General features: G+C 44.2%; 1 protein-coding gene across 2 annotated transcripts; it reads left to right on the top strand.

Moving 5' to 3' along the window:
• The first annotated feature begins 322 nt into the window (after nt 1–322).
• CMTM3 (CKLF like MARVEL transmembrane domain containing 3) lies at nt 323–15,500 on the top strand. 2 transcript variants are annotated; one of them, XM_083515155.1, is made up of 7 exons: nt 323–812; nt 8,178–8,333; nt 10,753–10,848; nt 12,100–12,220; nt 12,602–13,277; nt 13,523–13,892; nt 14,040–15,500. In XM_083515155.1, the coding sequence occupies exons 1-5, from the start codon at nt 690–692 to the stop codon at nt 12,628–12,630; spliced, it is 525 nt and encodes a 174-aa protein (XP_083371281.1). In that variant the 5' UTR covers nt 323–689; the 3' UTR covers nt 12,631–13,277; nt 13,523–13,892; nt 14,040–15,500. The 2 variants fall into 2 exon arrangements, with proteins under 2 accessions (XP_083371281.1, XP_083371280.1); XM_083515154.1 differs by having other exon boundaries at nt 340–812; nt 13,514–13,897; nt 14,047–15,500.
• The last annotated feature ends 566 nt before the right edge of the window (nt 15,501–16,066 follow it).

Below are 16,066 nucleotides of genomic sequence, written 5' to 3'. Positions count from 1 at the left end.
TTGTGGGTGCCCGGCCCCTTCATGGGGAACTTTGTGGGTGCTTGGGCACCCTGGGAGTTGGCAGCTATGCTGGGAACTGAAGCTCTGCAAAGCCTGTACCCTTGTAATCACAGTTCCAAGGATTCTTTGCGGGAATTCAAGACTGTTAAAGTGGTACAAGCGTGTTTTAAATGTACCGTGTGGAGGTGACCGTGGCTGCTGGCCGCTGGGTGCTCTAGGAAACAGGGACCAGGTGGATCTTCCATCTCTGATGCAGCAAGGCACTTCGAATCCTTCGAAGCTAAACTGCAGCGGGGCGCCAGCTCCCCGAGGGTCACGTCCTGGGGTTTGCAACAGCCGCGCATGGACTCGCCTGAGGAAGTACTCCCTGTTTCCAGCAGCTGCACGAGTCGGGGGCGGGGGTCGCCTAACGTGGCGCCCGCCCGGCTCTTCGTCGGAAGGGGCGGGGCGCACGAGATTGCCGCGCGGCAGCGGCTGCTCGGCAGCGTCCCCAGCTGTAGATTTGGCAACCGCTGAGGAAACTTTTTTTTTCTTCGGCTCGGCGTTTTCTGCCCCCCATTTCCGCAGAATCAGGATTTCCGTTTCCCTCCCTTTGAAAACGAGAAAAAAAAACTCTCACAAACTCGGCGGGGCGCGCTGGTCTCCGCTCTTGGCTAGGCGACGCCTCGCTCGGATCCGCGCAGCCGAGCATGGAGCGAGCCGAAGCGGAGGATCCCGAGTCCGGCGGCGCGGTTCCGCCGGGGGCTCGCCTGCTCCTTTCCTTCAAGGAGTTTCTGAGCTCCCGCAAAGGGAGGCTCCTGCTGGCCGAGGCGGTAAGATGGGGCGCGGAAGGGGGGGCGGGGGCGAATGCATTGCAAACTCGAGTCAAGGGCTGCGCGTGGGGAAGGGAGGCGGGGAGGACGAGGAAGTGGGGCGGCGGCGGCGGCGGAGAAACTGCAGGCTCTGCTCGCAATCTCTCCTGGCAAAAGGCTTCCACGCCGCGGGAAGTTTGCCAGGAGCAAAGGAGGGAAACGAGGTCGGGTTCCTTTGCCCTGAACGTGACCCTCTCCCGCAGCAATCTTTCCTGTGCCCGTGGACTCAGAATCGAGCTCTGTCCAGTAGGCGCTTACTCTCAGGTAAACCGTGCGCGCTGGATCGCAGCCTGAGGCCCTTGGGAAAGCAGGACTGGCTCCAGCAGGCGTCCTGTAGGATTCGCCTAGAAACGAGGACCCCCCCCCCCGCCTCGCAGGGACCCCGATGGTGGCCACCACGCCCACCCCGGAGGGGAGTGGGAGAGACAAGAGAAGGCACAGGCCCGGGCGACTTCTGTACTAGTAAAAACAAAGAAAGAGGCTTCCGGCACCCTGGAAGCTAAGCCGTTTATTACGGCACAAACGCTTTTCTGGGCTAGAGTCCACTTTGGAAGCATGAAGTTGCGGATATGAACAGCACTCGTGGCGTTGGGGTTGTAGAAAAGTGACGTATGAGGGAAAGGAACTGTATAAAGTCAAACAGATAGTGAGGATGAGGGTTATTAACGGTGGCCTTTTCTAGGCTGGCTGTATATGTTGCAACCGAAATCAGTTTGCATCCTGTCATATTCAAGCTGAGCAATTAAAGTGGATTTGGCGCTCTTGGGCAACGAATGTGCTTAGCACCCCCACACACCCCACAGTCTTTTTAAGTTAAGGGGGAAATGCAGTGGAAACCGTGGAATAACATTTGGTTGATGTGAGGTCCTGGCAAACAAATCAGAATGAATGCTCAATACTGTACATTGGATGTGCCTATAACAGTCCTAAGGGCATGGACTGAGGCAGCCGCTTTGAGCAGTGGATTCCACACAGGTGTGGTGTCCCACCGCCCTGGAGAAGTGAGCAGAGGCAGCCGCTTCTGCTGAGATGTCGCCACAAAGTACTGTGGCACAACCATGGTAAGCAAGGCTTCAGTGGGGGTGGCAACAGGAGGGACAGTGAAACAGGATGAGCCACCCCTGACATCCCGGCAAAGTTTGTGCAAACGGATGAAGATTAATACTCAACAACCAGGCCTGGAAGAAAGCAGTGATGGTACACAATGTAGGCGATAACACAAATCCTATTGTGGGTAAGTTAATTAACTCACTGTAGCATGATAAGATATGACTATCTCATTTAAAACTACAAATGATAGCATTCAATCCCTTGATAAATTCAAATCCAGCCGTTTCATGTTGTAGTCTTCCATTGAAGTTCCTTTGTTTGAGAATAGCAGCATTAAGGTTATACGACCTGGTTTAAAATAGCTTCCTTTGCTCAGGTCTCCCCTCATCTTGCCCTTAGAGCTTTTTCAGGGCTGCAGATTAACTGGATATTCATACCTGATGATGCAACTTTTGAGAGGGATAATAATATAATAATAATAATTTATTGTTTATACCCCGCCCATCTGGCTGGGTTTCCCTAGCCACTCTGGGCAGCTTCCAACAAAAGATTAAAAATACATTAAAACATCAGTCATTAAAAACTTCCCTAAACAGGGCTGCTTTCAGATGTCTTCTAAACGTCAGATAGTTGTTTAATTCTTTGACATCTGATGGGAGGGCGTTCCACAGGGAGGAATTTTTCACACAAAAATTGAAAGGGGCAGAGTTTTGGATGCTCTGTTGATTGTTCTAGTGCTGAGATCTCTTCTAGGGAGTCTCCTAAAAGCATCTCCCATCTCTCTCTCTCTGTGTGTGTGTGTGTGTGTGTGTGTGTGTGTGACATAACTTTTACAAAATGATGTGTCTTGTACAAAAAGTGAATACTAGATAGAGAAAATTCCATCGGTGCCTCTCCCAAAATCTCAAAATCTGGTGTTAAGTGAGTCATCCAAGTGAAACTAAATTGGCAGGAGATTCAGGGCGGACAAAGGAAATGACTTCTGCACAAATCACATAATGAAATTATGGGATTCACTGCCACAAAATGTGGTGGGGATCAGCAATGCAGATAGCATCAGAAAGGGGATTCAATAAATTCACAGAGCTCCTTCAGTACCTGTTTAGTCACACTGGCTACCTGGGACCTCCTTGGTTCTCATGGGACTTGGTGGCACTTTTGGGGGAGAGGGCTATTACCTTTGTGTCCAGCTGGTGGGCTTCCCAGAGGCAGCTGGTTGGCTGCTGTCAGGTTGTTGGACTAAGCGAGCTGTGGCTCTTAAGTTAAGGTTACCAGACGTCCCCGTTTCCTGGGGACAGTCCCCGGATTTACAAATCAGTCCCCATACAAAATCCATTGAAGTTGAAAAGTGTCCCCGGATTCATTGAAAAAAAATCTGGTAACCTTGTCTTAAGTTCTGATGCTTTTTCCAACCCCATGGTAGTGGTGAGGAGGCTCAGGGACCTCCAGGCCTTTGTATGGCCCTCAGAGCTCGCCCAGGCCACACCCCTCAGCATCCCTGCATCATGCTGTAAGTGTTCGTTGCCTGGGTGGAGTATATCCTTGACCTCTGCTACTGCCTCTTATCTGGATGGAAGATAGAGAGAGAGATGTGTAGAAACTGCCCTACTATAAAAAGGTGAAGTATACATTTATTGCTGCACCTACTTTTGATTCTGGCTTTGCCTTCTACTGGCATGTGTGTGCCCCCCCCCGAATGTTGCCCAGAAGGGAATGCAGCCCTCGATCTGAAATAAGGTCCCCACCCCTGTTATAAAGTTTCAGCATCCAAATTCCAGAGTCGGCTGCGTGGTGGTAGGGGGGAGATGATTGAGCCAATCTGATTCAGTTCTGGTGTGAAGCCTGGAGACAAACAGAGCCTTTGTTTGTACCCTTTCCTCTTACCACTTGCAGGGTCACTCCATGAGCTAGGTGTATGTAAGAAGGCAGGCAGGTGGCTGTGATTAGTAATGCTGTGATTACTAAGACCCAGCATGGGTTTCTCAAAAATAAATCACTCCAGACCAATCTGATTTCTTTTCTTTTTTTTTTCTTTTTTGATGGAATTACAAATTTGGTGGATCAGGTAAATGCTGTGGACATAGTGTATCTTGATTTCAGTAAGGCTTTTGACAAAGTTCCCCATGATATTCTCACGAGGAAGCTGGTAAAATGTGGGTTGAACGAGGTAACTGTTGGGTGGATTTGTAGCTGGTTGACTGACCGAACCCAAAGAGTACTAATTAATGGTTCCTTGTCATCCTGGAAGGGACGCGGTTGGTGCTGTGGGTTAAACCACAGAGCCTAGGACTTGCCGATCAGAAGGTGGCAGTTCGAATCCCCGCAATGGAGTGAGCTCCCATTGCTCGGTCCCTGCTCCTGCCAACCTAGCAGTTTGAAAACACCTCAAAGTGCAAGTAGATAAATAGGCACCGCTCTGGCGGGAAGGTAAACGGCATTTCCATGCACTGCTCTGGTTTGCCAGAAGCAGCTTAGTCATGCTGGCCACATGACCCTGAAGCTGTATGCCGGCTCCCTCGGCCAATAAAGTGAGATGAGCGCCACAACCCCAGAGTCGGCCACAACTGGACCTAATGGTCAGGGGTCCCTTTACCTTTACCTTTTGTCATCCTGGAAAAAATCGACAAGTGGGGGTCACAGGGTTCTGTCCTGGACCCATTGTTGTCCAATGTCCTTATAAATGACCTGGGTGAAGGAATTGAGGGGATGCTCATCAAATTTGCAGATGACACCAAACTGGGAGGGGTAGCTAATGCCACAGAAGACAGAATCAGAATTCAATATGACCTTAACAGATTGGAGAACTGGGTGCAAGCTAACAAAATGAATTTCAGTAGGGACAAATGTAAGGTTATGCAGTTAGGCAGGAAGAAACAGATGCGCAAATACAGGATGGGGGACACCTGGCTTACTAGCAGTACATGTGAAAAGGATCTAGGGGTCTTGGTGGGCCACAAGCTTAACATGAGTCAACAGTGTGATGCAGCAGCAAAAAAAGCTAATGCTATTCTAGGCTGCATCAACAGAAGTATAGTGTCCAGATCAAGGGAAGTACCGTAATAGTACTACTCTATTCTGCCTTAGTCAGACCACACTTGGAATACTGTGTCCAATTCTGGGCCCCACAATTCAAGAAGGATAATGGCATGCTGGGATGTGTGCAGAGGAGGGCAACCAAGATGATCAAGGGTTTGGAAACGAAGCCTTATGCAGGCACTTGAAGGAGCTGGGTATGTTTAGCCTGGAGAAGAGAAGATATGATAGCCATCTTCAAATATCATAAGGGCTGTCACATGGAAGATGGTGCAAGTTTGTTTTCTCCTGCTCTGGAAGGTAGGACTTGAACCAATGGCTTCAAGTTACAAGAAAGGAGAATCCAACTAAACATTCAGAAAAATTTCTGACAGTAAGAGCTGTTCAGCAGTGGAACAGACTCCCACTAGAGGTGGTGGACTCTCCTTTCTTAGAGGTTTTTAAGCAGAGGTTGGATGGCCATCTGTCATAGATGCTTTAGCTGAGATTCCTGCATTGCTGGGGGTTAGACCTTGGGATCCATTCCAACTCTAGGATTCTGTTATTCTCTTGATGTAGTTATTTCCCATTTTTTGTTTTCCCCTTCTTTGTCCTCCTCCTTTCTGCCCTCCCTTCTAATACAGACGTCACAAACAGTTGTTGACAATGACTAGCAATTTCTTGCGCAAGATTTGCTTTTTCTTCATTTGCTGTATTTTTCTCTAATAATTATTGTCTCTGCCAACGTGGCTCACATCAAAAAGAAAGAGGGAGGGGGAGACAGGCCCAGCCATTCAGTTTACAAACGAGAAAAACAAGGTACGCAAGGAAAAAGGGCGTGGAGGGTAGAGGTAGAGGCAGGGGGTCAGTTCAAGGCCAGAATGTTTGATGTATCATTGGAGAGAGCAGTACAAGGCACTGTGAAACATTAATTATGTCCGGTTCCTTTTATAAGTTGCATGAATAACTGCGTAGATCCTCACCTACCTGCACCATCCCATGTGGCAACACGGAGGGGTTACTAGATGTGAATTTACCTGTGGATTGTGTTGCTTAGTGATCATGGTATCACTATGGGATATTATCTTTTGCGTTTGTGCATTACCTCTTGAATCACACTGCAACTTTGTTTGGTTTGAATTTTAAAAAGAACAAACCTTTAATACATGGGGAAGCAAAGGAAGGTCAGAACACAGGGGTGAGCCACAAGAGGGTCTTTATATCCAGTTTGGGCCACGCTGATCATCCCTTGCTGCTGTTCTTGCTTGAACAGCAATTGGTAGCTCGTTTCTTTGGCTGATGGAGTGTGCTTTCCCTTGGCTTCTGCAGCCCAGAACAGCAGGCAGATGGAGCCGGAAGTTCTTTCAGGCAGAGACAGAGGAAATGATCTCCTTGCAGCTGTTCCTTCTTTGACCAATGGATGATGCCTGGCTGGCCTCCCCCATGCCATGATGTGATTCCTGGGAGGCAGGCTTCCAGTGGCCCTAAAAGAATCTACCTCAGAGCATGCTTCCTATCTGCTCTCAAGTCCCAGAGCAATAAAAAAATCCCTACTACCTGAGTTGCCCACCTTGCCATCACCATGCCATTTGGAACTCCAGAAAGGAAGGTCTGTGTGCATATATGAGAGTGTGTGTAACACAAGGAATATAGCTTCAAATATAGGCCAGGTTTAAAGAAGCAGCGATATAAACACCCCCTCCCCCCAGCATCCTGTGTTCATCACAATCAGCGCGGCATCCTTTCTGCAACCATTTGGCTTCTGCCATCCCCTAATGCTGAAAGTAATGTAATTAATTACATAATCAGTTTTAGTGGAATGGAAATGTCAAAAACGTTGAAGAAACAAGTGTCATTTACATTTTTTTAAAAAAGATAGCTAATACCACTCGCATTTGCTTATGTGGTTTTTGTTCCGATAAGACAAATCACTTCCAGATTCTAAATAAAGCATGTTGTGTTAGTGTTTCTGAAAACAGTGTGACTCTTGTTTCCTCAGAGTAAGCATTTGCTGTTTTGCATTGCTTGCTTGGAGTGGTTTAACAAATCTTTAAAAAGGAAGAAGTGCTGTCTGCTTCCTCTACAGAGATTCCTTGGAACAACTGAATAAAATTAAGATGGACTCGTTTGCTTCCTGCTGTCTCTCCTGCAGTGTTTACTCTGAAAAAAGTTCCCCTGTGTTCAGTGGGCCTTGCTCCCTAGTAAGTGAGTTTAGGATTGCAGCCTTAATTTTGCTTTGCCATAAAAATGACATTGTTTGGAGGTTTGTGCTCCTGATGATGCTTTAGTTTGCTATATGTGGACTTCTGTATTTTAGAATTGGAATCTACTGATTAATCTCTGGCTGATTTCCAGGTAGACCAGGCAAGAGTTTCAGATTCCCGGGTTTCTTTTAGCAATATTAACTTCCCAGCTCTACGTTAGGCTGATGAAACTAAAACAGTTTGGAAAGGGGGAAGCAAGGAATGGATGTTTGCATGAAAGGGCTGAACTCCATTCTGAGACTCAAAACCAGTTCTTTTGCTGAGTATCAGAGGTGCCAAGTTTGTTAATACAACATGTCTTTTGTTTTGTTTTTTTAATAAATATTTATTAAAGTTTTCACAATATTACATAATGAAAAAGAAAAAAGAAAAAATACAAAGTAAAAAACAGTTAAAAACAATTCCATCTTTTTGTCACTTATCTTTCATTTGCTTGTTTCCCGGACCTCCTCATACCTCCCTTTTTTGTATTCCAGTTCAATTTATTAGTTCAGCAATTCCTTTCCCTTATGTCTTTTGAATCTTTGGCTCTGATTGGTGGATATTGGAGTTCTAATAAAGAAGGCAGGTCTTGTAAGCCTGAAATGGGCCCAGCCCTGTTCTAAAATACAACTTAGAGAGAAGTGCAAGAGAAGCCCCAAATAGTGCATTAGTGGTGGATTTCTACTGGACTGTCTGCACATCATTCCACTTTGTTGGTTGTTCTCCAATATGACTGTGTTATTCCCATTTGGAAGGGTACTCTTGCACTGTAGCACAACGAAAGCAGGACACGAAAAAACCAAACAGAGCATTTGTGGTATGAAAAGTGACAGGATTTCAACAGGAAAATATGGAACATGCAGTGCCGGATTTACATATAATGGTATTGATTGTGTATAACTGCCCCAATAATATAATGAGCACAATTTGCAATGAATGCTGAATAACAAGGGACGCCTGGAGGAACCCACATGCCCTGAGCTCCAGGTGACCAATAATGTTCTCCTTTGTGTTGCAGGTGCTGTCGTTCATCATCTTCATCTGTTACATTGCCTCCTCTGCTGGGTCTTTCCTGATTGTACCACTATTAACTCTTCTGGCGGCCCTGTGTTTTTTCTTTGCCTATTCTTTAAAGCTTAATGAGAGGTTCAAAGCAGTCTATTGGCTTTTGGCGGTAAGCGTGAGGACAAATGTGATCAATCTGAGTCGAGTCAATGAACTGGTGGTTGGGGGGTGGCGGGTTGCCAGTCACTGTCTAGTAGGGAATCTGTGGTCCTCTTGGTATTGCTCTCTGGAACTGAGGGCAATTGGGAGACTAACAGCTTCAGGAGAGTCACAGGTGACCATCCCTGCATAGCCTTGGAGTGAATATCCAAGGCTGGCAAGGAAGATGTGAAGGAGGGGCACATTTGAAGTGAAAGAATGATGGGTAGCTGGGAATTTTGGGAGAGCCTGTAGTGTTGATGGGCATAACCTCCTAGTATGACTGCTTTAGCACCCGGTAACACAGGCAAAAACCTGCCCATGTTGTCTCCCAGGATGACTTGTAGTTCCAGGCTGAAAGATTAATCTTGTGCATAGCAGTCACTGTGTACCATATGAGGTCTCTGAGGTGCACTTAAGCTGTTCAGCTGCAACATCATTTGTCAGTTTTGTTTCTGTGTTTGGATGAAATCTAAATTTCGTTATTGCCATCATCGTCAGTTATCGTAACTACAAGTGGAACGTGCAAAATGTTGCCGTGTGGAATGCTCCTTGTTCACTGTTCCAACCAGCTGCCCTCCATTCCATTCGCCCTGTGAGCACTACCATGCTCAGTCCTCACCGAGTGGTTTGGGGGGTGGGCTGGTTGCTGCCCACTTAGGGGGTTTTCCATTAATATTGCTTTTTTTTCTTTTAAAAAAGTTTAGGGGTACTCTCATTTTCCTACTCATATTGAAATACTGTCCCTCAATGAGGCCAAACTTAGATTCACAAAATGTTTAGGGGTATGCGTTCCCCTGGGTCCCCCCAGAAAAAATATGTATCTGCAAACCTTGGGATTCCCCCCAACACAATGGAATTTCCCTGTTGTCTTGCAGAGGTTTCTTTTTGATGGCAAATCTGTTGTCACTTACCATCAGAGATTATTTTTAGATGGAGTGAGTATTCATAGAACATAGTGACTGTGCAACTGAACCTCTGCAAATAACTCACTAGCTAGCCTTAGACAAGCCACTCTTACCTGACCTTAGTTATCAGAGATCTTTGGGGAAGTCTCTCTTAGTGGTCCCCTTGGCTCAAACACATGGCTTGCACCCACCAGGAGCCATGCATTCAGTATGATGGGCCCCAATTCTTTGGAACCCCCTCTCAGTCAGGTTTAGGCATCCCAACCTCGTCCTTGCTTAACTTCAGGTGTTTGACAAAGACTTTCCTATTTTAGCAGGCATTTAAAGGTATTTTTATGTTTCTAGGGTGAATTTTAATTGTTCTCATTCTTTGTATAGGTTTAAAAGATTTTATATACACTTAGAAATTCTAAATATATAAATACCTTAAATAAATACTAAATAAATTAAAATTGTCTTCCTCCTGACTTAGCCTATCAATAGTTACTAGCTGCTCCTGAAACTGACCACTAGGTGCTGCTCTGGCTCCAAACAAATTCCCTCTTTAGCAGTGCCATGTTTGAAAAATGCAAAGCTGCACTCCAGCTTAGTTTCTCAATGACAGAATATTATTTCCCATCAGCCTCTTGATGTTTCTTCCTGAGAAGCTGCTGTGAGAGATATAAGCAGCAGAGCTAGGCATTTGCTGTAGAAACCCAATGAGGACTTGGCCCTAAACATTGCCCCATTTTATAAAATACATAATAGGATGCTCTCCAAACAATTGTAAAAGGGAGAATTAACAATAAAACATTCTCCTGAAAAAAATTGCACAAATGTTTTGCGGGGAAACTTCTCTACTAAATTTCAGTGGATTTCAAGGCAATGAAGCAAAGCCATATGTGTTGTGTCAAAAGAAGGCGCTCAAGTATGCTTCTGTGAATCAGCTTTTGTTTCAAAAAGCACCGAGCAGTTTTTCTTTTCCTTTTAACCCAATGAATTGTCTCAAACTAAAAGCACCCAGTGGCACAAATCAAGAATAGACATTGTCACCTGCACAGTAGTAACAATGGCATAGAAAGATGATACTGTAGGTCTGCTTTTGTGGAAATTCTGCAACTGCACTGCAGGGGTGAGGTCTGAGTAACGTTAGGTCTATGAACAGCAACTGTGGACAGTTCTCAGCATGGTGCATAATAGCAACCTCTTTCTGATCTCCAATGGATTTCAGATTCTTGAAGGATACTTGAGGAGCATGTGCATCTGGCTGAGACATCCAGCGCAAAACCTAAATAAACCTCATATGCAGTTGTGTGCAGAAGCTTGATTGCATCCTGTTAATAACTTGGTAGAGCCGCCAGTGTTGAGCTAAAAGTGATTTGGGGCTGTCAGTTGACTATCTGGTTTTCAGCAATTAAGGGGATATGTGTTGTGCATAACCTTGCCACCCATCCAGCTTAAAACTTCATCCCTAACTTGATTTAAAAACTCTTTGTCTTGCAGGACTTTTTATGTGGCATCATTGCTGCTATTATATATTTTGCCATCTCGATTGCCGCAGTCTCAAAATATTCTGACACAGCATCCAAGGCAGCAGGAGTAAGTTGATGTTTCAGGCTGGTTCATACCTGGGAGTTAATGATAAGGGGATAAATTCTACCTACCTACCTGGTACTGATAGGTGTTTTGCATCCATTCTATGCAACTAAGATTAAACACCCAAAAACGAAGGAAGATCTATTGAATGGTATTGAGATACTCATAAAAAGGAACAGCTATGGCCATCGTAATATAGAAATAAGAGCTGTGGTATTTAATCTATTAAAAACTTCTGGTCACCTCACTAATCTTCCTGCCATCTCCCCCACATTAACCCCCTAGAGCTTTCCCTTCCTACTAAGCTTAATGTTCACCTTTCCACCCCCTTTTCTAGAGCCACTTTTCTCCTCTATTCTGCAGCCTCACCCATTTTCACCTCCACTCCCTTATCTATGCTTCCCTTGCCCCTCCTTTATACAAGCCTCCTACATCCAAACAAGCTCCATGATAACCTCCTACATCTTCATCCTGTCACACAATGCAGCTACTAAGCACCCTTTTCACCCTCCGCCCAATTAATGAAGCTCTGTGGCCACTGCTATTGTGCAGCCTGCCTTCACAGTTGCTCCCCTACAACAACCTGACTTCATGCAAATGCAGAATTGCGGTGCAACACAACAAATCTTCCAGTGGGGCTGTGTGATTTTATTATTATGCTTTATTATGTCAAGAGGTGTTTTGCAATACACCCACACTCATATGTGTGTGTGCGCACGCATGCTTCAGAACTACACTTTTTACAAGAGCTGAATTCAACTAATGTTTATTTCTGATATGACTGGATATGTTTTCCTTACACACTCCCACCCTAAGAAAAAGACCACTTTGCAGAATTTCTTCTAAATATATTTTATTTCATTTTTGCAAAAAAATAAAAAAACACCACAAACCCATACCCTGGAATGTCCCTCCAATTTCTTTGCCTGTGATTAGGGTGGAGGGTTTCGAAAGGTCACTTCCACACAGTTCTAGTCTTCACTCAGATGTAAACCATGTTTTAATTGTTAATATTTATTGAAGTTTGATAACAGTCATGCTCAGAGTAGATTCACTGAAATCAGTATGACTTTGATGTGACCCTTTAAGTACCTCTTCATGAGGACCAGAAACGCTTGAAATTCCCTAAAATAGGGACACATGCAGCAGCTGATTCCAGCAGGGAAATGTTTTCAATAAGCTGTTCCTGCACAATTTTCCCCCTTTCATTTGTTCTTTCAAAAACTGTGCTTTTCAAGACCTTTTGCTCTTCAGGTGCTTGGATTCATCGCCACAGTTGTCTATTGCGTTTACGTCTACCTAACCTTTAATGACCTGATGACATATCTCAAGCAAGGAGATTCTTCAGATGCCCCTGAGCCACGTAAATCAGAAGGTAGGTACAAACCAGCTTTGCATTGCCATCAGCCACAGATCCAAGCTCATTTGTGGGCTATATTTGCAATAGGTGTAGATCTGCAATAGATGGGAGCAAGCCTTCTCTCCAGTATTGCCATCCTCTGTTTAGAAGCTAAATAAATAAATAAATAAAAAACCCTCAGCTTCTGTATTTAGAATAAATGATCTGGCTGTGTTGTGCATCAAACATTTCAAATTCCAATTTTTTGAAAAGTTATAGGAATGATGGGGTATTACAAAAGATACCAAGGCATGGAAGCATGGTTTGTTGCAAATGCAATGCATTTATATTGTGCACATATAAAATAAGTCCCACCCCAACCCTGACATTTTTATTGACAACCTCTCTCTCTTTCAGATGATGACTCGGATTCAGATTCCGACTGAAGCAACAGTGCCTTGAGGAGATTGCAGAGCCAAAAGGGGAGGACAATGGACACACTCTTCTTTTAGCAACTGTAACCTTTTTATGAACTTTTTATTTCCATTGTACAGATCATCACCCAAAGCCACTGCTGAGGATATGCTAGTCTCATGAAAGACTTCCTCAGAAAAACTGCTGCTGTTTGAGCCTGGATATGTTTTTCTCTGTCTTTTCTCATTCAGCACTACAATGTACTCTTCAGTAAATTTTCTTAACCCTTTTTTAAAAAACAGACTATAATCAGGGTTGCGTACATTGATGATTGCATCAGACAAGCATGAAACCTGTTCAGTACTGGACACAAAACTCTAAACCAGTCTGAACTTCAGCACTCTTTTAAAAAATCAATTCCTTAGATTGAGATTTTAAGCTAGAGAGAAAAAGGAAATATGAGAAGTGGATTTTGTGTTTGTGTGTGTGCTGGATACCTCTTTATTACTTAATAGATGCAGAAAAAGGCTATGAAGAAGACATATTCCAACATAATTGATGCTTTACATTACAAGCAGATGTATGGAAGCATCCGTTTGTTTTTTGTTTAGGAAAAGCAGCATTAGAAGAATGACTAAGAGAAATAGGGATACTTAGTTTTGTCCTACCCACAATTTCTGTACAGTGGTACCTCGGGTTAAGTACTTAATTTGTTCCGGAGGTCCGTTCTTAACCTGAAACTGTTCTTAACCTGAAGCACCATTTTAGCTAATGGGCCCTCCTGCTGCCGCCGTGCCACCGAAGCACAATTTCTGTTCTTATCCTGAAGCAAAGTTCTTAACCTGAAGCACTATTTCTGAGTTAGCGGAGTCTGTAACCTGAAGCGTATGTAACCTGAAGCGTATGTAACCCGAGGTACCACAGTACACCGTATGCCTTGTCTATACATAGAGCTGCAAGGTTCCAAAGAATCGACTTGTGTTTTAGTTTTTTAGCAAGGGTTGAAGAAAACAGCTGGAGAAGGGAACTTATCATACTACATATGATAAGCAGGTGAGAAAGTGGATAAATGTCCCAACTTTCACCACATTATAGTCCCCCTTCCAAAGCTTTTTGTCTTTTGAAGACCAGCTTCAAAGCTCTTGCACAATTAGTATGCAAGTACTTATTTGATTCATGGCAGTAGGCTTCAGGGGTGCCCTATTCTGCTGAGTTGGGTGGCATGTGCTTGGGTTTCCCATAAAGCCTTTGTTTGGATCATTTTTTTAAGTCAGGCTGTAGGTCAGTGGTAGCAGTGGCGTAGCGTGGGTTGTCAGCACCCGGGGCAAGGCAAGTAATTTGCGCCCCCTAACCCGTGGATTTGCGCCCCCTAACCCCCAGGTGTTGCGCCCGGTGTGGCCGGCCCCCCCTGCACCCCCCACGCTACACCACTGAGTGGTAGAACACAGGTTCACTCTCTATTAAATGGATTACAGCAGATTTAAAAAGACTTCCTGCCTCAGTACCAAACTATCTAATTGAAGGTTTTTAAAAACACAAGTAACAGCAAAGCAGCCCACCCCGTCAATTTTGCTTAATGTTATCAGAGCATGCTCATTGTGGGAATCTAACATTTTCCTCCTATGTTGTACTCCTGCTGCATCTGGGTAGACTTTGCAGGATTAGATAAGACCCATGGCAACTTCATGTACCTTCATGATATATCTGGCTTAACAAATAAGGTAGGCAAGGATAAGTAATGGTGATTTATTTTCAAGCAATGAATTGTTTTAGCGAAAGCAGGCAAGGATGCTCAGTATCTGTTATTTTTCCACTGTATGGGACTTTAAGCAATAACAGCAAATGAGATCTTGGCAGTGACAATCTAAAGGTGCATCAACTTTGTCCTTGAGATGATGCACAAGAAAAGTTTGAATTTCTATTGGGGGGGCAATTACTATGCTTTTATGAAAAGAAGATAATCTTAACAAAACTGAACTGATATGTACAGGCCTACACTGTTTGAACCAAAGAAACAGTAGGGAAACATGCTTAATTAGGATGCAGTTTTCCTCTAAATCAAGCATCCCCAACCTGCAGCCCTCCAGATGATCCCTAGCTAACAGGACCAGTGGTCAGGGATGATGGGAATTGTAGTCCAAAACATCTGGAGGGCCGAAGGTTGGGGATGCCTGCTCTAAATCAACTGTTATTCAGTTTACAGAAGTGCATTTGGGGAGGTGGAAAAGAGAATTGGAATCTGCTTTTAATGCAGTAGCTTGAATAATTTACCAGAAAAACCCTACAAGCAATAGCGATTCTGAAGAACGGTAATACAAGCTGGAACAGCACTTGTGGGGCAAAATCAACTGGGAGAAAAAGAAGTCACAAATACCTGCATTGTTTTTAAAGTGAGCTGCATCAGTAGCCCACCCTTAAACTGTGAGTTATGACTATACATTGCAAGCCTGTATTCCTTTTTCCACTTTTTTGGCAACTAAAAGGTTAATCTGTTTTGTATTTCCTTCAACAATGTATTTCTACACAGTATTTAGCACATATGATAAGCCACAATATATTGATAGAGTAGTTTTGTAGATACATTAAGACCGGGGGGGGGGGTCCTTATTTCAGTGACTTTTGCTAGCAATGCACTAGAGGTACTTTTTTCAGGCTTGAAAGTGACAAAAATACTGCCCTCTTGAAGGCTGGCTCCTTCACAGGGTAACTAAGTGTCCTGTCTTAGTCTAGCGCATGGGCTTGGGAGTCTTGAAATGGGCATTTTAAATTTCTGTCTTTTTTTACAGACACTTGAATGTGATATATATTTTTTAATGTGTCTTCACTTGACTTTTTAACACTGCATGTCAAAGCTTGGACAGAATTTATGAACCATGCTGGAATAAACTTCATTGATATTAAATGTGTAGCCTGCCTTCTGATGTCTTCTTAAATCTTCTAGGAAGCTCTCACAGGGTATTCACAGGGCACAGAAATACATTGGCATCTTGGGACATTAGCATCTGGAAGTGAGCAGGACAGACCCTTGTTTTTTTAAATGCCCCTTTTCCAAAGCAGATATTTCAGGAGCCGGCTATAATTCTTTCTCTACCCCCCCCCCCCATTGAAGGGTCTTCGGGAGGCATTTAACCCATTATATTTATGTAAATAAAGCCACATGACTGTGTGCAAAAGGTTTATTAGATTACATTTATTGAGTTTATATCCTGCCCCCTCCACCACAAGGAAATTTGAAAGCTCAGCATGCACACAAAGTATCCATGGGGTCATGAATAGCCACCGGAGGCGGGGTGTTCTGTGTTCATCTCCCAACCTCTGTCACCATTGCAACTTTGTCTGTGACACTGTTGCAGATTTGAAGAACTGCACTTTTGCTCCTTGTGGGTTTTGTACAGTCCCTTGGACTTCATTGATACTTATGCAAAAAATGAATCAATGGCCATTGCTTTTAGTCAATTTTGCCTAAAT

This window comes from Podarcis liolepis (genome assembly GCF_965112155.1).
Source record: "Podarcis liolepis genome assembly, chromosome: 7".
Taxonomy (NCBI): domain Eukaryota; kingdom Metazoa; phylum Chordata; class Lepidosauria; order Squamata; family Lacertidae; genus Podarcis; species Podarcis liolepis.
The sequence above is the reverse complement of the archived record's forward strand: the minus strand, read 5'-3'. Positions and strand labels throughout refer to the sequence as shown.